The 17,865-nt window shown below is 41.3% G+C and overlaps 1 protein-coding gene across 3 annotated transcripts in view; it reads right to left on the bottom strand.

Moving 5' to 3' along the window:
- Positions 1-17,865, bottom strand: part of PLCH1 (phospholipase C, eta 1) — a 254,831-nt gene that overhangs the window by 26,281 nt on the left and 210,685 nt on the right. For all 3 annotated transcript variants that reach the window (XM_011998057.1, XM_011998059.1, XM_011998058.1), the window contains 2 exons: positions 12,381-12,488; positions 3,248-3,409 (listed from right to left, as the gene is read on the bottom strand). In XM_011998057.1, the coding sequence (XP_011853447.1) occupies positions 3,248-3,409; positions 12,381-12,488 (270 nt within the window). The remainder of the gene's footprint in view (positions 1-3,247; positions 3,410-12,380; positions 12,489-17,865) is intronic.

The following is a 17,865-nucleotide window of genomic DNA, read 5'->3' as shown; positions in this document are numbered from 1 at the left end:
GTTTTTTGTATTTTTTTTTAAGTAGAGACGGGGTTTCACCATGTTAGCCAGGATGGTCTCGATCTCCTGACCTCGTGATCCGCCCACCTCGGCCTCCCAGAAGTGCTGGGATTACAGGCTTGAGCCACCGCGCCCGGCCAAAACTGTGGAATTAAGAAGGCAGCCAGATGTGGTCATAGATGTAGCACTGGTCTCCAAGTTAGAAGACCCAGTTCTGCCACCAAATAGCTACATGTCCTTTAGAAAACCTCTTCTTTTGGTCTGTTTTTTTTAAATCTGTGAAATGAACCAATTAATCTGTGAGTTCCTTTCTATTTCTAGTAACCCATCTATTGGTAGGGGGACCATGCCATTTATTGTCCAAAACAGGACCTTTTAAGAATAAAATGGGATACTTTTAATAATTATGCTGGGACAACAGGTATAAAGCATGGCTGTCACAGGCAAATTGAGGTATATGGTCACACTACTTAGTAGGCACCTACTATACCCTAAGGATAATGTTAATTACATTACATATATTCTCATTTACTATGAGAATATATGTAAGCAACCCTGGAAATAAGTATGATTAAAATCCCAATTTTACAGAAAAGGAAAGCAGAAATACAGACAAGTTAGATTATATTTCCAAAGTTACAAAGCTCGTTGGTGATAAAACAGGATTCTGTCTAGTTACAAGTCCTCTCTCTGGCTTCCTTCCACTTCCCCATTTATCCCATTATCATGCTCTTTATGTAGGAAATAGATATCTACAAATACCTGTCACCAACTTGGGCCTCTCCCTGAGCATCGGCACATCTTTCACTGATTTAATGAGTAAGACTTTGTCCTAGGAACTTGGCATGTATATAAGGACAAGAGCAAACAAAAGAGATGCAGACTCTGCCCCTATTGGGCTTGCAGTCTAATAGTAGAGAAAAACAATTACAATACACTGTCATAAGACTATAATGGGGAAAGCTTAGGGCATTGTGGGATGGCAGAGAGAGACCATCTACTGTATTTGAGGATTAAGAACTTCCAAGGGGACATGATAAAAAAGTTGAAGCCTAAAGATGAGTACAAGTTATCTACGTAAAATGGGGAAGAGCAAGTGTACTATGGCCAAGAAAATAGCCAACACGAAAGCCATGTGGTAAGAGCATGGTGCCAGGAAATGTGGAAAGTGGAGGTATGCACGTGTGGACTTATACACATGCACACTCTGTGCGTGTCACCGCTAGGAGCCAGAACAGGAAGGAAGGATCTTATGGGCTATTATCTCTGAATCCGAGCTTTATCCTCCAAACTATGAGGATCCCTGAGATGGTTGAAAACAGGAGAATGACATGACCCGATGCACATTTCTGAACTATCACTATGGCAGTGGTGTGAATGAGACATTAAGCAGCCAGCTGAGAGCTTAGGAACTTGTTAAGGTTATCCAGGCAGCAGTAGTTCAGATATAAAGAAAGCAGCAGATTCCAGAACTCTTAAGAACCATTTCCTGTGACTATTAAGTTCTTCCAGCCTGAAGGTGAATTTCATTTTTACTTTTCTTCAGGGTTCCGCAGGAAAAAGACAGCACAAATAGAAATGAATTCTGCACTGTTGATTGACGGTCCAGAAAAGTAGAAGCTGGAGTGACGTGCTGCCCAGAGCCACACTCAGCACATTCTCAGCTTTGGATTTCAACCGACATATGTATGTGGTACAGATGGACTCGTCTCAACAGTAACTTCCCTTTGCTTGCCCAGTGAACTAAAACCATATTTTAAAAACACAGCAGTGTTAAAAAACCTCAAAAATAAGTAAAAAGAAGATGAGTTTTGCTACACTACCTCTCTAAAATTTTCGGTTCTCTTACCATTTTACCTGATGGAGAAATTGTCATTAGGATCTCTTTAATGAATAGCAAAAGAGAGGGGGCTTAATTTGTTTCTTCCAGAATATCCAAGCCTTATGGTTTGCATTTCCAATTAGATAATCTAGGATGGGGCAAAGACTTCTCCAAACGCATAAAAAAAGTAACTGGCCCAGATAAGCCAATGAGAGTTCACTAAGGACAGGAAGCAGAATCAAGATAGGCTAAACAAGTCTGATCTTACAGGTACTTCTGGTGTTGAAAATAAATGGCTGGAGGCGAGGAGGGTGAGAAGATTGTTACTATTTATAGAAATTATTAAGAAAATCCAGAATTATATGATAAACTATAAGGGCAGTAATGCTGTAATTGACCTTTTGGTTGTCTCCCCAGTATTCCATCTGCCCCTCTAACATGCAGTTTGAGAGGAGCTAACCTTGACAAGAGCTTCAGAGGTAAGTTCTCACTGGCATTAGCAAGCTATTATGATCCTATACTCTGGCCAAGTACTGTTTCAGGAAGGACGCTTACCCATGGCCACTGTGATTACTTTAGGGGTAGGCACATGAACTAGGCAACTCTCGTTTGTTAGTTGGGGCGAATATGCTGTCTCAATCTCTCTGGATATGGACCAAGAAACACGTAGCTCATGGGCCTGTTGGCAGTCATCTCGCAACTATCATGGACAGTTGACGGACAGGAGAACTAGACTTGAGATGACACTGATAGCATGGTAGGTAGAGCAAAAAGATAGATCTACGATGACACCACCAAGCCTCTGGATTAAACCCACCCCATAGGCCATTCTGCAAATAAATTTGCTGCTTACCAAACCCAACATCTACTTCATCATTGAAGCCATTTTGAATTAGGATTTCTATGTTTAGAAACTAAATGGGCCTGAGGAACAGCCTAGCAGTTGGATGGCTAGACTTGTGTAGGGTCCAGAGGGCAACCATCAATGCAGAGTGATCACTTAGGATCCAAGGGCGATCACCCCCATATGATCTTCCTTCTGCCTGAGGAGCCGTCAGCCCTGGAAGACAGGTGGTAGTAGCAGGGAAGGCAGACATCTAATGAATGTGGAGAGGTGGGAGGGCAAGGGACACAGGGGCCTGGAACTTCTTCCCTCACCTGAGCATGCATTGGGAAGATGATTCTGAAAACACTTGGCTTGGTCCTGAGGGTCCAAGTGGAGCAGTATTTGAGTCATTTCTACCTCCACCCAATCCACTTTTAACTATTTCTCATATCATTTTGCAATAGGAGATGTTCATTTCTCAAGCAAAATGAGGACAGAAATAGAAGAAGTTGGAGGAGCATTTCACAAATGATTAGAAACAACGTATGAGATGCTTTCTTTTTCCTGTTGAAGGATAAATACGAGGGGGAATCAGATACCTGCTTCAGGTGTGCATTTAAGCCTTCATGCGTGGCCTTCAATAGTGCCCTCACTGTGAAACTATCAGGATCTTCTTTATCTCGAATTTGAGATTCTTTTAACAGTGACTCCAGTTTTTTCCTTATGAAAGATTCCACCTGATGCTCAGTGGTCCCATTATTCTGCAAAGAATTAAGTAATACAAATGATTTCCTTAAGAAACACATTGAATTAGAATATACCACAGTTGCTTCTGTAATTTCACTGTCTCTCAATTACTTGTAAGTAATTAAGCTCAAGCTCATTGTACCATCTCGGTCTTCCCTCCTCCACAAATCCTATAATAATAAGGATTACTATTTATTAAGAACTAATTCTCTGCCAGCTACTCTTCATGTGACTGCATTCAATCCTCAGGAACCTTATAAGTATTATTATCATTTCCATTTCAGTGATATGGAATCCGATGCTTAGAGAGAAATCAAGTAAATTGCTCAAGGTTACATAGCTAGCAAATAACTGAAGCAGGATTCAAACTCAGGACTCCAAAGCCCTTCCCACTATGCTTATGCTATTTGATGCTTTTAACAGATAAAAGGCCAGGGAAAGTTTTTGGAAACTAAGTTTTCTAAACCTACATAAGTAAATTAGAACAAAAATATGCTATTAAAATAAAACTACCTTTTTCACTGAGGAGAAAAGAATGCTATGGAAATTTCCGGAGTTGAGGATTATTGTGAGATACATTTCCTGCCTATTTCCAATCCCACTGTATAGTTGGGGGAACCTCAATAATTACCTCAGACATGATTTGTCATTACAATTAACTTAAGATCACAACGAACTTCAAGGGGTTTGGATATCAGAGCTACAACCTGTCCAGCTGATGACTCACAGAATTTTGAGGTGATCATGGGATATAGATTCTCTCAAAGCCCTGCTTAGCACAGCTTTTCGGCCACTGGTTCTGCTTGAAACCAATGGCCCCAGTCTCCCTTCACAGCTCTTCTGCTCTTCCAGTGCGCCTACCTCTCCCTGTTTCCAATACCTTTCCCTAAATTCTTCAACCACTTGCTGAAGAACAACCCACCCAAAGGGAGGAAAGGGGTACTCCTTGACAAGAACAATTCCCACATTCTTCACCAAAAATTTAAGGCTGTTCTTTCATTGGCAAATCTGTTTCTAAGAGGTCATTATATGTCAACTCTGCATAATGGGTAGCTTTCCAATAATGCATTCATTTTCACAAAATCCTGTAAGAACAAAGCAATTATAAATGCCCTAAGGAAAAATTTCAAAAATCTACACCAGGATAGGTTATCGAATTTCCCTGTATCACTATCACATGCATTAATATCTTTAACAAGCCCAATTAACAAGGCACTCCACTTCCCTGGAGACCTCTAGGTCCAGAAGGAGATGCAAGGATGAAAAAGAGTTGGCTCTAACACCATAAGGGAACACCCTCCTGTCATGCTAGAAAAGACATATCCCCAAATATTCTACCCTGGTCTACAAAGATGCCTACAAAAGCACAGACAACCAATACAACAGAGTTTCTGATAAGGAACACAGCATTACTGCCTGAGTGACTGAGAAGGCCCCAAAAAGAGGAGGGAATTGATCGGAGCTCTCAATGTAACTGAGATTTCAACAGTGATGGAAAGAAGAGCTTTCCTGCCAACCACAGTTCTAGCAAAGGATTTACATGAATTAAGAATGTTCTGTAAATGCAAAGAACACATGAGTTTTCTTAGAGTTCATAGGGTACGGTAGTGGCAGATAAAGAACTTTGGAGAGTGGAGGGACTTGAAAGCAAGAGGTATGAAGCTGCTAAGAGAGTCTGAGTGAACAAGTCCTTGTGTAGCATCTCTAGAAACAATATTAATCTGGCAGGGTGTGCCAAAAGAGGAAGTGTGTCTGCAGATGAAACATCAGGCACACTGGGCCCCACTGCAGGAACTGAGTGCCTAGGATAATGTGCTGGGGGTAGTTAACAAAGTTGAGAGATAATTTGGGGACAAAACTCATTTTGTATATATATATTAAAAAAAAAAAAAACCATGTATTGAGCGTCTGCTGTGCCAGGTGAGAAGTATTAAAGAGGAATACCACCCACTGTCACAGAGCCCTCAGTGTCATGGAGAAGGCCAACACATCCCTGGATAATTACATAAGCAGGAACAAGTAGAGTGACAGGTGTGAGGGGTAGCATATGCACACAGAGGAGGCGTACCTTGTCCAGCCTAGGGGAATCAAGGGACACTTCCAGGAGCAGAAGAAACCTGAGTCAAGCCTTAAAAGATGAGTATATTAGTTTCCTGTGACTTGGCCGGGTGCCATGGCTCATGTGTCTGTAATCCCAGCACTTTGGGAGACCAAACTGGGAGGATCGCTTGAGCCCAGGAGTTTGAGAACAGCCTGGGCAATATAGTGAGACCCTGTCTCTACACAAATTTACAAAATTAGCTGGGCATGGTGGCACACACCTGTAGTCCTAGCTACTTGGGAGGCTGAGGTGGAAGGATCCTGTGAGCCCAAGAGTTTGAGGCAGCAGTAAGCTATGATCATGCCACTTCACTCCAGCCTGGGCCACAGAGCAAAGCCCTGTCTCTAAAAAATAATAATAAAATAAAATAAAGTTTCCTGTGACCAATATAACAAACTACTACAAACTTGGTATCTTAAAACAATAGAAATGTACTTATTTTCTCACACATCTGGAGGCCAAAAGTATGAAATTTAGGTGTTGGCAGGGCTACACTCCCTCTGAAAGCTCTAGGGGAGGATCCTTCCTTGTCTCTTCCAGCTTAGGATAGCCCCATGTATTCCTCAGTTTGTGGCAGTATCACTCCAATTTCTACCTCTGTCTTTATATGGTCTTCTCATGCATGTCTCATCCACCTGTTTGTGTCTTCTCTTCTTATGAGGACACTTATCACTGGATTTAGGGCCTACATGGTTAACCCAGGATTATATTATCTTGAAGTCCTTAACTTAATTATATCTGCAAAGACCCTTTTTTCCAAATAAGCTCACATACACAGGTACCAGGCGTTAAGACTTGAACCTATCTTTCAGTGGCCACAAATCAACCCACTGTCATGACTAAGAGCTGATCATCTGGCAAAGAGTAGGGGGACAGCATTTCAATGTGAGGAAAAGCATGGAGAAAACAAAAAGTATCAAAAGAACCAGTAATCATATGAGCAAGGAGAGAAGAGCCACAGGGAAATATAGAAAAAGCAACTAAGATTGTACCCAGTAGGCCCCCTTTATGCGTGGGAGATACATCAAAAAATCCTCATTGGATGCTGAAAGCAATGGATATTCCTGACCCCTATGTATGCTATGTTTCTTCCCACATAGTAATGGTTGGATACACTGGACAAAGGGATGATTCACATCCCAGGTGGGGTGGAGTAGACAGTGCAAGATTTCATCACACTTCTCAGAATGGTACACAATTCACAACTTACAAATTGTTTATTCATAGAATTTTTCATTCAGTATTTTGGGCCATGATTGACTGCAGGAAGCAAACCCACAAATAAGGGGGAGACTGTATTGTACTAAGGCTTCCAAAGCACTGTCATGTAAAGATACTTCATTTGAGCTGCTGAACCCCATTTAAGGCAAACACTAGGTTAGCCAATTCTTTCTCGTAATGACACAGGCAGAAAGGTTCAACCACTTAACCAAACACACATGCCTACGAAAATGGCTGAATTGCAGCTCGAACCTCCTAAGACTTCCCATTCAAGACTGTGTCTATTTTTCCATACAATGTGGCAGCCATCCCTCTTACATTGTTACAGAAAAAGAGAAATTCTTGAGTCAAAGTAACCACATACAGGTTCATATTTTAAAAAGCCATTATTTCTATCATGAAACCAGGGAAATACATCATCACAATCCCTCTGGGAAAAACAATTTCACTTAAGGTCAAAAGCAAATCCAAGAAAAGAACTCCACATCTCTAACCCCCAACGCATTTGATCAAGACCCAGGGCCCAATGGAGTGTGCATTTGTTGAGAGGACAAAAAAAAAGAAAGCATGTAAGAGCACCTAGGGTATCCAGTGTCATACAGAATGCTCCAAATGAGCATCCATTTCCTTCCCTCACCCAGGGCCTCACAAACAGGCAGAGACTTAAAGTAAGGAGAAGATCTGTGGCCATGACACCAAGTCACTTTCACTGTCAGCAAGGCAAGGCTCAAAATACAAAGCCAAAGCCGACCCAGAGCTGGTAAAATAATGAATGCTTAACACAAACGCTATGATTATTTACTTCACATCCTCCAAACACTGGGAGCTGCTAAAGGAATCATATCTCTGCCTGTTGATCTTTTTCTTCTCTGTGATTTACAGCACAAGAAAATTGGCAGCTGTGAAGAACAAATAAATGTGTGGCTGAGGTTTCATTAATATATTATCATTCGGCCCTGGAATCCAATAGCACTACTGAAAGGAAGCTAAGACAGACACTTGACCTCGAGACCTACCAGGCACCATGCAGCTGCAGCAGGGACCACAGCTGAAAGCCATAGGTATCTTGGTCTTTTGTTCTCTCGGCCAGTGGGCGAGGAAGGACGCTGCAGCTGGGGGCCAGGAGAGAGCAGTCATTTCATATGGTGGGTAGTTTCCAACAGAGAAGTAATCAGAGTTCTCTATGTCCTTTTTTGAGAGATAAGTCTGATCCAGGAATCCCTCTACCACAAGTAAATACATTAAACACATTCTCATTTTGTCTCCAGCACGAAGCTAAATCATTGCTGAATACTCAGAAGGATGCCCCAAACCACGACCATCATTCCAGACTGGAAAGATCCAGGAAAGGGGAGAAATTGGGTGCTGCTCCTTGAAAGGGACCTTCCAAATAGTGGGCTCTACCTGTACTACACATTGCCAGCACCAGTGGCGTGCTCAGAAATCCCAGGCCATGCCCCAGACCCATGTAGTAGAATCCCTGGGCCAAGACCCAGACACAGGGGTTTTTGAAAACTACCCATCATACCAATGCGTGGCCCAAGTTGAGGACCTTTGCTTTAAAAAAACAAAACAAAACAAAACAGCAAAAAAGTTGAGGACCTTTGCTTTGCTTAAAAAAAAAAAAAAAAAGGGGGGGGGAGGGAAAAAACTAAAAACTGAAGTATTTCAACATTCCCCCCCATTTTTTTTCCCTTTGGCTAAAGTCCAAAAATGGGAAGAAAAATATATTGCTGGCTTTTCTGAGTGCCTCACTGCTTTCCAAGCTGTAAGACCTCAAGGTCTCAGCTGAAGAACAGCTGCTTCTCAGCCATTCAAGCCTGTGTATTTACTCCTGTCCTCTACCGTCACCTGCCTGCTCCTGTAGCTCACTTAACAACACATTCTTCTGTTCGAGGACCAGTCATATCCATGTATTAGAAACAACTAGGATCTTCCAGGGAGATTCCAAGCCACCTTTATCATTCCCTACCTCTTGTTGCCAGGATGTACTAGTGTGCCCAGCACCTGGGCTTTTTAACCCAATGAACGCTTTCCAATAGCAAGACCTTGCAACCTCAAGAGGTAACTCATTCTGTCTTTGAGTGCTGATATGTTTTAAACAAACAAGATTCACAATCCTTCTTAGGACAGCTCAAAGCATAAAAGGAATGACTTAGGAAAAAAGATGAGGGAGGAAAATGATTAAAATGTTTAGTGAGAGATATACACATGCAGTCTGAATAATGGTTTTAGAGTGTAAGACAAAAATTGCTACATGTCACTGCACTAGGACTCCTTTAGAACTTGCTGGAAGGCTTGGTGTTTACGGGATGAGCTTTATGTAGGAGATATAGAGCTAATGTTTATGCCCGAGAATCTGGCTAAACAGATTTAGAGAACACAAGAAAAAAGATACTGCATAACTCATCAGAAGCAGAAAAAAATTAATGAAGTTGAAATACAGAGGTGGAAAATGTGTAGAGCATGCTGACATTAGAAGATCTATAAAGATGAATAATGGTGACTTCGCCTCACAGAATCAAATCTGTTAGATTACTACTTTGGTTGAAAGGAAGTCGTCCTCTGTGTCTCTGCGTTGTATGATTCTTGGGTCACCGAACACACTGGCTTTACCTTGTGGCTTACCCATTATAAGCCAGATTTTCTCTATGGCTGGAGCCACAGTATGGCTTAAACTGCTTGCTTAAAAGTAACAGGAGTCTTGTCCTCCTGTTCTACTTCTAACTCCAGGGTGGCACTGGGAGAGCCTCAAATCCCGCTTCTGGCCTTTGCACTTGGGGTTCTTTCTGCCTGGAACATTCCTCCTCAGGTATCAGCATGACTAACTCTTCACTTCTTTCAGGCCTTTGTTCAAATGCATCTTCCCTGTGAGGCCTTTCCTGGACACCCCATCTAAAACTTCAATAGATCCCTACATATACACAGCATAAGTGTGCACACACGCACACAGACACACACACCCTTCTTTCCTTTAGCACTGATCACTGTCTAGTACACTATATATTTTACTTATTTGTCTTGTTTCTTGTCTATCCTCATCCTCTCCCAATGATGTGTAAACTTCACGAAGGCAATGATTTTTGTCTATTTTGTTACTGATATATCATCCAGTACCTACAACATGACGAGCACATGTCCAACAGGAGATGTTTAATAAAAGTTCATTGAATGTGCAGATGAATCTTATATGACCTCATGAGAGTTGGCGTTCCAGTGTAAATGAATGCAAAGTTAAAATGTCTATTCATTGCAATAATTCAGATATAACTTATAAATCTAACCACATTCTCTCAACTTAAAACTGAGGTTAAAAGCTTCCTCTCAGATAATTATTGGTTCACATAAACTATCCAAAGTACACCCTCTTTTGCAGAAATATGATCAGATATTCAGTTTATCAGGGAATTTATTATAAATTCCCCAGTCAGATAGGGCATTTGAGCCCTCTGCCAACAATAGGACTATAAATGGTCTGATTACAAGATAACACTTTGGTTTTCTAAACACAGCATTGCCTTTTCTCAGAAGAGCTCAAAAATAGCAAAAAACAATTTGAAATATTTCTCCAATATTTCTTCAATGTTGATTTATTTATTTTCTCTTCTAAAATATAACAAAGAGATGCCTGTAAACTTACAGTTAAGGTGTTCTACTTTCACTTAGGGCCACACCAAAGAATCCAAATGAAAGATCATATCTAACTCCATGGAATCACGTTCTAAACCATCTCCTGATGTGAGTGTCCAGAAATCAACTACTCTTAGTAAAGAAAAGAGGAATCTAGTTGGATGCTTCACAGGTGAAATTATTTATTTGTTCCCATAAGACTACAGCTTACTATTTTTGCATAATCACATATATTGAACTTAGGAAGTTGGAGAGCTCACTGGAGAAGAAAAATGAAATAGCTAAGTGAATAATGATAGATCTACACTACGGCTGGCAACCAAGAGATCTAGAAAACAAGATGCAAAATGATAAAAATCAGAGACAAAAATCTGGTTTATAAAGTAATGCTAAAAACCAAGGCTAAATTATCCATAATCATAAATAACTATAAAAAAATAAATACCTAGAAGAGAAAAAAGCAACTATTTAAAATATTAACTGTATAATGACATAGCATAGTTTTCAAACATGTAAATCTATTGAGATTTTCTGTAACCATAGCCCTATTAATTAATGGTATTTAATTTTGCTAACATAAACTATTAAAAGGCAAGAGAAGAATACAGATGGTAACTTTTCCTTTTCACTTCAAGCTGAATCTTCTCCATTTAGCCCATTTAAAGGGCATTAAAGCCAAGAAAGAAGTGTCTACTGAGACTTCAGCTGTCATTAAACTCTTGTCCCCTTTGAAAATAATGCCAGCTCATTTTCACAACCACAGGAAAGGCATCACAGAATTATCTGAAGAGTTGGACTGTTGTTAACAATGTAATAACTGAATTCATGGCAATGGTGTAAACGACAAGAATGTATGCAAAATTTCTCGGTTGTTTTTTTTTTCTTTTTTTAGAGGGCAGAATCATAGTCTTGATGTCTAGAGGACTAACCTTTTCTGTAGAAATAAAATTCTATACCAAACTATCATCAGCGAGTGCTACTCTCAGGTTGCTGTGTGATTCTAGCAATCACATGAGTTATAGAAAGGAGCAATGACGCACCTTTTTAAGTCTTATATTTCCCTCAGGTTTGAATTTCCCTTGGATCACCTAGCTAAATGATGCTTTTCTTTTCTTTTTTTCTTTTTTTTGAGACAGAGTCTCGCTCTGTCGCCCAGGCTGGAGTGCAGTGGCGTAATCCTGGTTCACTGCAAACTCCTCCTCCCGGGTTCACGTCATTCTCCCACCTCAGCCTCCCGAGTAGCTGGGACTACAGGCGCCCACCACCACGTCTGGCTAATTTTTTTGTATTTTTAATAGAGATGAGGTTTCACCATGTTAGCCAGGATGATCTCAATCTCCTGACCTTATGATCTGCCTGCCTCGGCCTCCCAAAGTGCTGGGATTACAGGCGTGAGCCACCGCACCCGGCCTCAATGATGCTTTTCTACCAAGGAGGCTCCTTCATCTAGAAAAGGGGGCTGACGCACCAAGCAAGTAACAAACTATTCTATGCCACTTTATTGAAGACTTGGCAAATTAAAGATTTAGCCAAGAGGTCCATATCTGGAAGGGCTTGGAAATCCCTCTGGTTCAAGGTACATTTTCTTAAAGAGGGGATGGGCATCCCAGAGAAGCAGGCCCACATGCAGGTGGGGTTCCTCCAAACAGCCTTGACAGGGAGCATGGTGGGGCTGCTAGCATGAGGTAGGGAAGTCAACGCTAAAGTAAAGCCAGCTTTTATTACCAAAGACAGTAACTTTTTCAACCACAATTTGATTTTTTGAATCTGTAATAGGAAATTGATACCTGGAGAGAGGGTTGAATGAATTAATCACTAAAATTCCTTTCAACACTCAGACACAAGAATCCTTGAATCATTCATTCAACAAACATTTGAGTGTCTGTGTGCCAGCAAACAAAGTAATTTTCAATGAATATCCTTTCTACACCACAGCCACCGTAATTGTGAGGCCTCCAACACAGTAGCAACTTGGAACTCCATTGTAATACAGCATATCAAGGATAAAAAATATGGTCATGCCTGCAACTTACATAATGGAGCTTGAATTTGCACTCGTCTTCAATTTCATCTGCACTGTCCTCATCGGAAACTTCCCCTTCCTCTGCATCATCCCCAAGATGATAAGGCAACTTCTTACCCTGAAATGGAACAAAACATCCCGTTTAAAAATGAGAATAAATTCACAATAGCCAAAAGGTGGAAGTAACCCAAGCATCCACTGACGGATGAAAGAATAAACAAAATGTGTATGTACATTCAATGGAATCTTAGCCTTTAAGAAGAAGGAAATTCTGGTACATATTACAAAATGAATGAACCTTGAAGGTATTATGCTGATTGAAATAAGCTAGACATAAAAGGAAGTGTATTGTATGATTCCATTTACATCAGATTCATAGAGGTAGAAAGTAGAATGGTGATGGCCAAGGGCTGAAGGTAGGAGGGTATCGGGAGTTGTTGCTGAATGCGTATAGAGTTTCAGTTTTACAAGACGAAGAGTTTTGGAGACTGGCTGCACACAGTGGGAATGTATTTAATACTATTGAACACACTTTAAAAAGGGTTTATTGTATACACTTAAAAATAGTTAAGATGTTAGATAGATTTTAGGTCACATGTAGTTTACTACAATTAAAAATCATTTTTGAAATGTAAAAACTGAAAATAAAATGTTGTATCATTAGCTAATCATTACTTCAGACTGACTAGAAAACAGACAGTTTGAATTAGGGGCAAAATAAGGGGGAGTAGAGATTTTCAAAAAAGGGAAGTCGTCTTAGTTTCAATTAAGTAGAATTAATTAGAGTTACTATAGTTTAAAAAATCAAACCAGGCTTCTATTCAAGAATAGATGACTTGGAACCTGGAGCCAGGCGCAGTGGTTCACACCTGTAATCCCAGCACTTTGGGAGGCTGAGATGGGAGGATCACTTGACCCTAGGATTTCAAGATCAGCTTGGGCAACAAAATGAGACTCTGTCTCTACAAAAAATCAAAAAATTTGCTTGGCATGGTAGCAGGTGCCTATGATTCCAGCTACACAGGAGGTTGAGGCAGGAGGATGACTTGAGCCCAGGAGGTTGACGCTGCAGTGAGTCATGTTTGTACTACTGCACTCCAGCCTGGGTGACAAAGTGAGAAACCCCCTCCACCAAAAAACAAGATGACTTGGCTGGGCATGATGGCTCATCCCTGTAATCCCAACACTCTGGGAGGCCAAGGCAGGAGGACTGCTTGAAGCTAGGAGTTTGAGAACAGTTTGGTCAACATAGTAAGACCCCATCTCTACTTTTATTAAAAATTAAAAAATAGAATAGATGACCCATCACAACAACTACCACTCCATCCCATTATGTACAACTGCTGTGGTGTGAATGTTGGTGTCCCCCAAAATCCATGTATTAGAACCTAATACCCCACCCATATGATAGTATTAAGAGGCATTTGGGAAGTGATTAAGTCATGAGGGCTCCAACAAGCTCCCTTGCCCCTTCTGTCATGTGAGCACAAAAAGTAGGTACTATCCATGAGAAACAGGCCCTCACCAGATGCCAAATCTGCCATCACCTTAATCTTGGACTTCCCAGCATCTAGATCCAAGAGCAATGAATTCTGTTGTTTACAAGTTGCCCAGTCTAAGGTGGTTTTGTTATAGCAGAACAAAGGAACTATGACAACAACAAGCATGCTAATGTCCCTCAGAGCAGCTTATTCACCTAAGCAGGTGACATGCCTCCTTAACAATTATGCCTCACTTTGCATTTAGCAAGCCCCTCTTTCACAGACAATGCAGCGGGACTCCGGCCCAGCTTGAGCACCTCCCCCAGGACCAGGCCACTCCTGACTTACTCAACAACACACTTTAAAAAGGAGGGGCTTTTTGACAGGGAACATTCTTACAAGATATTAAGACAATTAAGTTACAGAATTATATATACTATATTATCTCAGTGATTAAGAAAACAGCAGAAAAGTCTAAAAATAAATATGGTCAATTGTTAAGGGTAATTATCTCTTTGTAACAGTGCTACAAGTGAAATTTACATTTTCCTTTCCTGCATTTCTCAAATTACATTCAAAAACAGTAAATGTAAACTAAAAAGGATAGCAGGGGGTAAGGCCCAGGGGTCTGAGAAAAGCTTCAAGGGCAGCCATCTGTATTAGTAAGGCTTCTTACTACAAGCAGAAAGGAATATTTATTACCAAAATACTGAATGGCTTCCAGAATTAGAGGGTGGGAGGTGGGGCAGAACCAGGCTTTGAGGCTAAGAGGGCAAGGCCACTGCAGTAGGCAGCCTGTAAATAATAGTACAAATGTCTCCTGTCTCAGTATTCACACCCTTCTGCAATCCCCTCCCTTTGAGAGTGACCTGGACCTAGTGCCCCACTTCTAATGAACTGAGTACAGCAAAAGTGATGGAAGGTCACTTCTGAGATCAGGTTATAGAAACATTATACCTTCTTGCTTGCTTCCCCAAACTTCTCTCTCCTTTCCGGGAGCTCTCTCTCTTTCTTTATCTCTCTCTTTCTCTCTCTGTCTCTCTCTTTATCTCTCTCTCTCTCTCTCTCTCTCTCTCACACACACACACACACACACACACACACACACACACACGTGTTGTGAGCTGTGCTATGGAGAGACCCACATGGCAGGGAAGTGAGAGAGGCCTCAGTAGTCAACAGCCTGAAAGGAACTGAAATGTGCCAACAACAGCCACTAAAGTAATCTCAGAAGCAGAGCTTCCCTCAGTCCAGCCGTGAGATGACTGCAGCCCCAGAGCACACCTTAATTACAGCCTCAAGAGAGACCCTGAGCAGAGGACCCAGCTAAGCCACATCCAGGTTCCTGACCTACAGGGACGGTGGGAATATTCAATGTTTTAAGCTGCCAAATGTTGGGGTAATTTGCTATGCAGCAATAGACACCTAACATAAGCACCAACCAAAATCACAGGGCAGAACAAATTCACTGAAGATACCATTTCCAACACAACTAAGCACAGAGACAGTGGCTTTCACTCCATCATCCACACAATGGACATCAGGACTACTGCCAGAAGTGCTGCCATGGGCCCTAAAGGAAGCTGCCAGCATGTCCACCCCACTCCCTCCACCCCCAGGATGGGTTCAACTTGGTCCCACTTTCCTACTGTAGTTTCTGCTTCAATGTCTGGGACATGTTCACTTGATTGGTGGCTTCTAGATGGGGTGCCCACATCCTAGCCCTAAGAAAGGCTGCAAAAGCAAACTCTGAGCTCCTCTAAGGGAATCCCTTAAAACATAGGGATGGAAACTTTCTTAAACATGGAAGGATGTTCACACGCCCGACAGCCAAAATAACGATACATTTATAAATATCATCCCAGGCTGATCTCTAAACTCAAGTTTCAGTGACTTTTAGTATTCCTGCTCTCCACACCACTATTACCTCTTTCAGAATTCTGGATCCCCCCTTACCCACTTCCTACCTCCACAGGGCTACCAGCTTAGTCGGATGTTCGGAGAAATGTCTTTCCCAGTTTTCCCACACCTTCCTTGATACCCAAAGCTCTTGACCTGACAGTTTCAAAGCTGGATAAACCATTTATGTAATGAAAGCATAATCTATATTAAGAATCTAAACAATTGGGATTTAGGCAAATATTTTCTTCAACTTACAGAAGGGAATTTGTAAGATTAAAAAGTTGGGGCCGGCCAGGCACGGTGGCTCACACCTGTAACCCCAGCACTTTGGTAGTCCAAGGGAAGTTGGTGGATCACCTGAGGTCAGGAGTTCTAGGCTAGCCTGGGCAACATGGTAAAACCCCGTCTCTATTAAAAATACAAAAATTAGCGAGGTGGTGAGCCCTGTAATCCCGGCTACTCGGGAGGCTGAGGCAGGCGAATCGCTTGAACCTGGGAGGCAGAGGTTGCAGGGTGCCAAGATCGTCCCACTGCACTCCAGCCTGGCTGACAGAGTGAGACTCCATTTCAAAAAAAAAAAAAAGTTGGGGCCAGGCATAGTGGCTCATACCTGTAATCCCAGAACGTTAGGAGGCCAAGGCGGGCAGATCACTTGACATCAGGAGTTCAAGACCAGCCTAGCCAACATGGTGAAACCTCATTTGTACTAAAAATACAAAAATTAGCCAGGCGTGGTGGCAGGCACCTGCAATCCCAGCTATTCAGGAGGCTGAGGCAGGAGAATGGCTTGAACCCGGGAGGCAGAGGTTGCAGTGAGCCGAGATCGCACCATTGCACTCCAGCCTGGGTGACAGAGCGAGACACACAAAAAAGTTGGGATCTAATTTGTGTATCATTAATAACAAGGCAGCTCAGAATCAAAGCATTTATTTCTGTGTATTATTTCAGGTCCTATTGATACAGAAAGCTCCTAAAAATCAGTTTATTTTTCTATTTTTCTTTACTTTAGGAACATTTGTAGGGTAGTTATAATATAGCAGCACCAGAAACAAGGTACTCAATTAGGAGGTGACCAGACATACTCAGAAACAAGATATCAAGATAATCAACTTTCTTCGTTCATTCAGAATCTGCTTTGTTTTAGGTACCATGGCAGACAGCAAGATGAAACTGTACACAAGACATTTAAAAGGTAATGGTAGCAATTCCCTCTTTTGAAACAGCATAAAATAGCATAAAAACCAATATATGTTTTTAAATGTTCTACAGAATAGAAATAAATATGAAAAATAACATCACCAAGAAAAGAATAATAATAATCCCCAACTGATACACATCACTGACAGCACTGACTAGAAAGGAAAGTGTAACTGTGAGGAGCAGGTGGTGCTGAGCAGGTAAGGACACAGAACTAAACTTCAACTCCCCTTCATCTGAGGGTGGCGTGAGGTGAGGGAACAAAAAGAAGAAGCTGCCTCTCAGGGTATTCATAAGACACGTTAATTTTCAGTCCTTTAAAAATCTAATTAAAAGACCCTGCATTATCAGAGCCCTATTTTTGGTCAGCTTTTTCCAGGCTGGCAAATATTTTATCCAGGCAGATAGGGAGAAAACAATGCAAAGGAACATTGTTTTTCAAGGCCCCTTTTCAATGGTGTTACGCCAAAGGAAAATTATAAAATAAATTTAGATAGCACTTTATGTGGCTTAACTAATTTAACTGTGGTCCAATATTGATGTAAATGAAGAATGATCCAGGTGTCTTCCAGAGGTCCCTTTCTGATCTACATATATTTCATGCAGCAGTTACACTCTAGAATTAATTTGTCTATGGTACATGGAAATATTGCTAGAGACTGGATTGGAAGCATGGTCACCTCTCGGCTTCAAAATATCTGGCTGCACAGCCCCAGGAGAATGGAGACAACTCCGTGATTCACATCTGTAAAAGCAGGACACTTGGACCACACAGCTAAAGTTATTTCAGCAAAAAGAGTCTATGGAATATTACTATTTGTTATTTTTTTCTCATAAGCAATGTTTTATTTATAGGCATACCTTAGAATTATTATGAATGTGGTTTCAGATCACTGCAATAAAATGACTATCACA

The sequence above is a fragment of the Mandrillus leucophaeus genome, unplaced genomic scaffold, assembly GCF_000951045.1.
Source record: "Mandrillus leucophaeus isolate KB7577 unplaced genomic scaffold, Mleu.le_1.0 Scaffold554, whole genome shotgun sequence".
Lineage (NCBI taxonomy): Eukaryota > Metazoa > Chordata > Mammalia > Primates > Cercopithecidae > Mandrillus > Mandrillus leucophaeus.
Note: the sequence above shows the minus strand (reverse complement) of the source record. Positions and strands in the feature narration are given on the sequence as shown.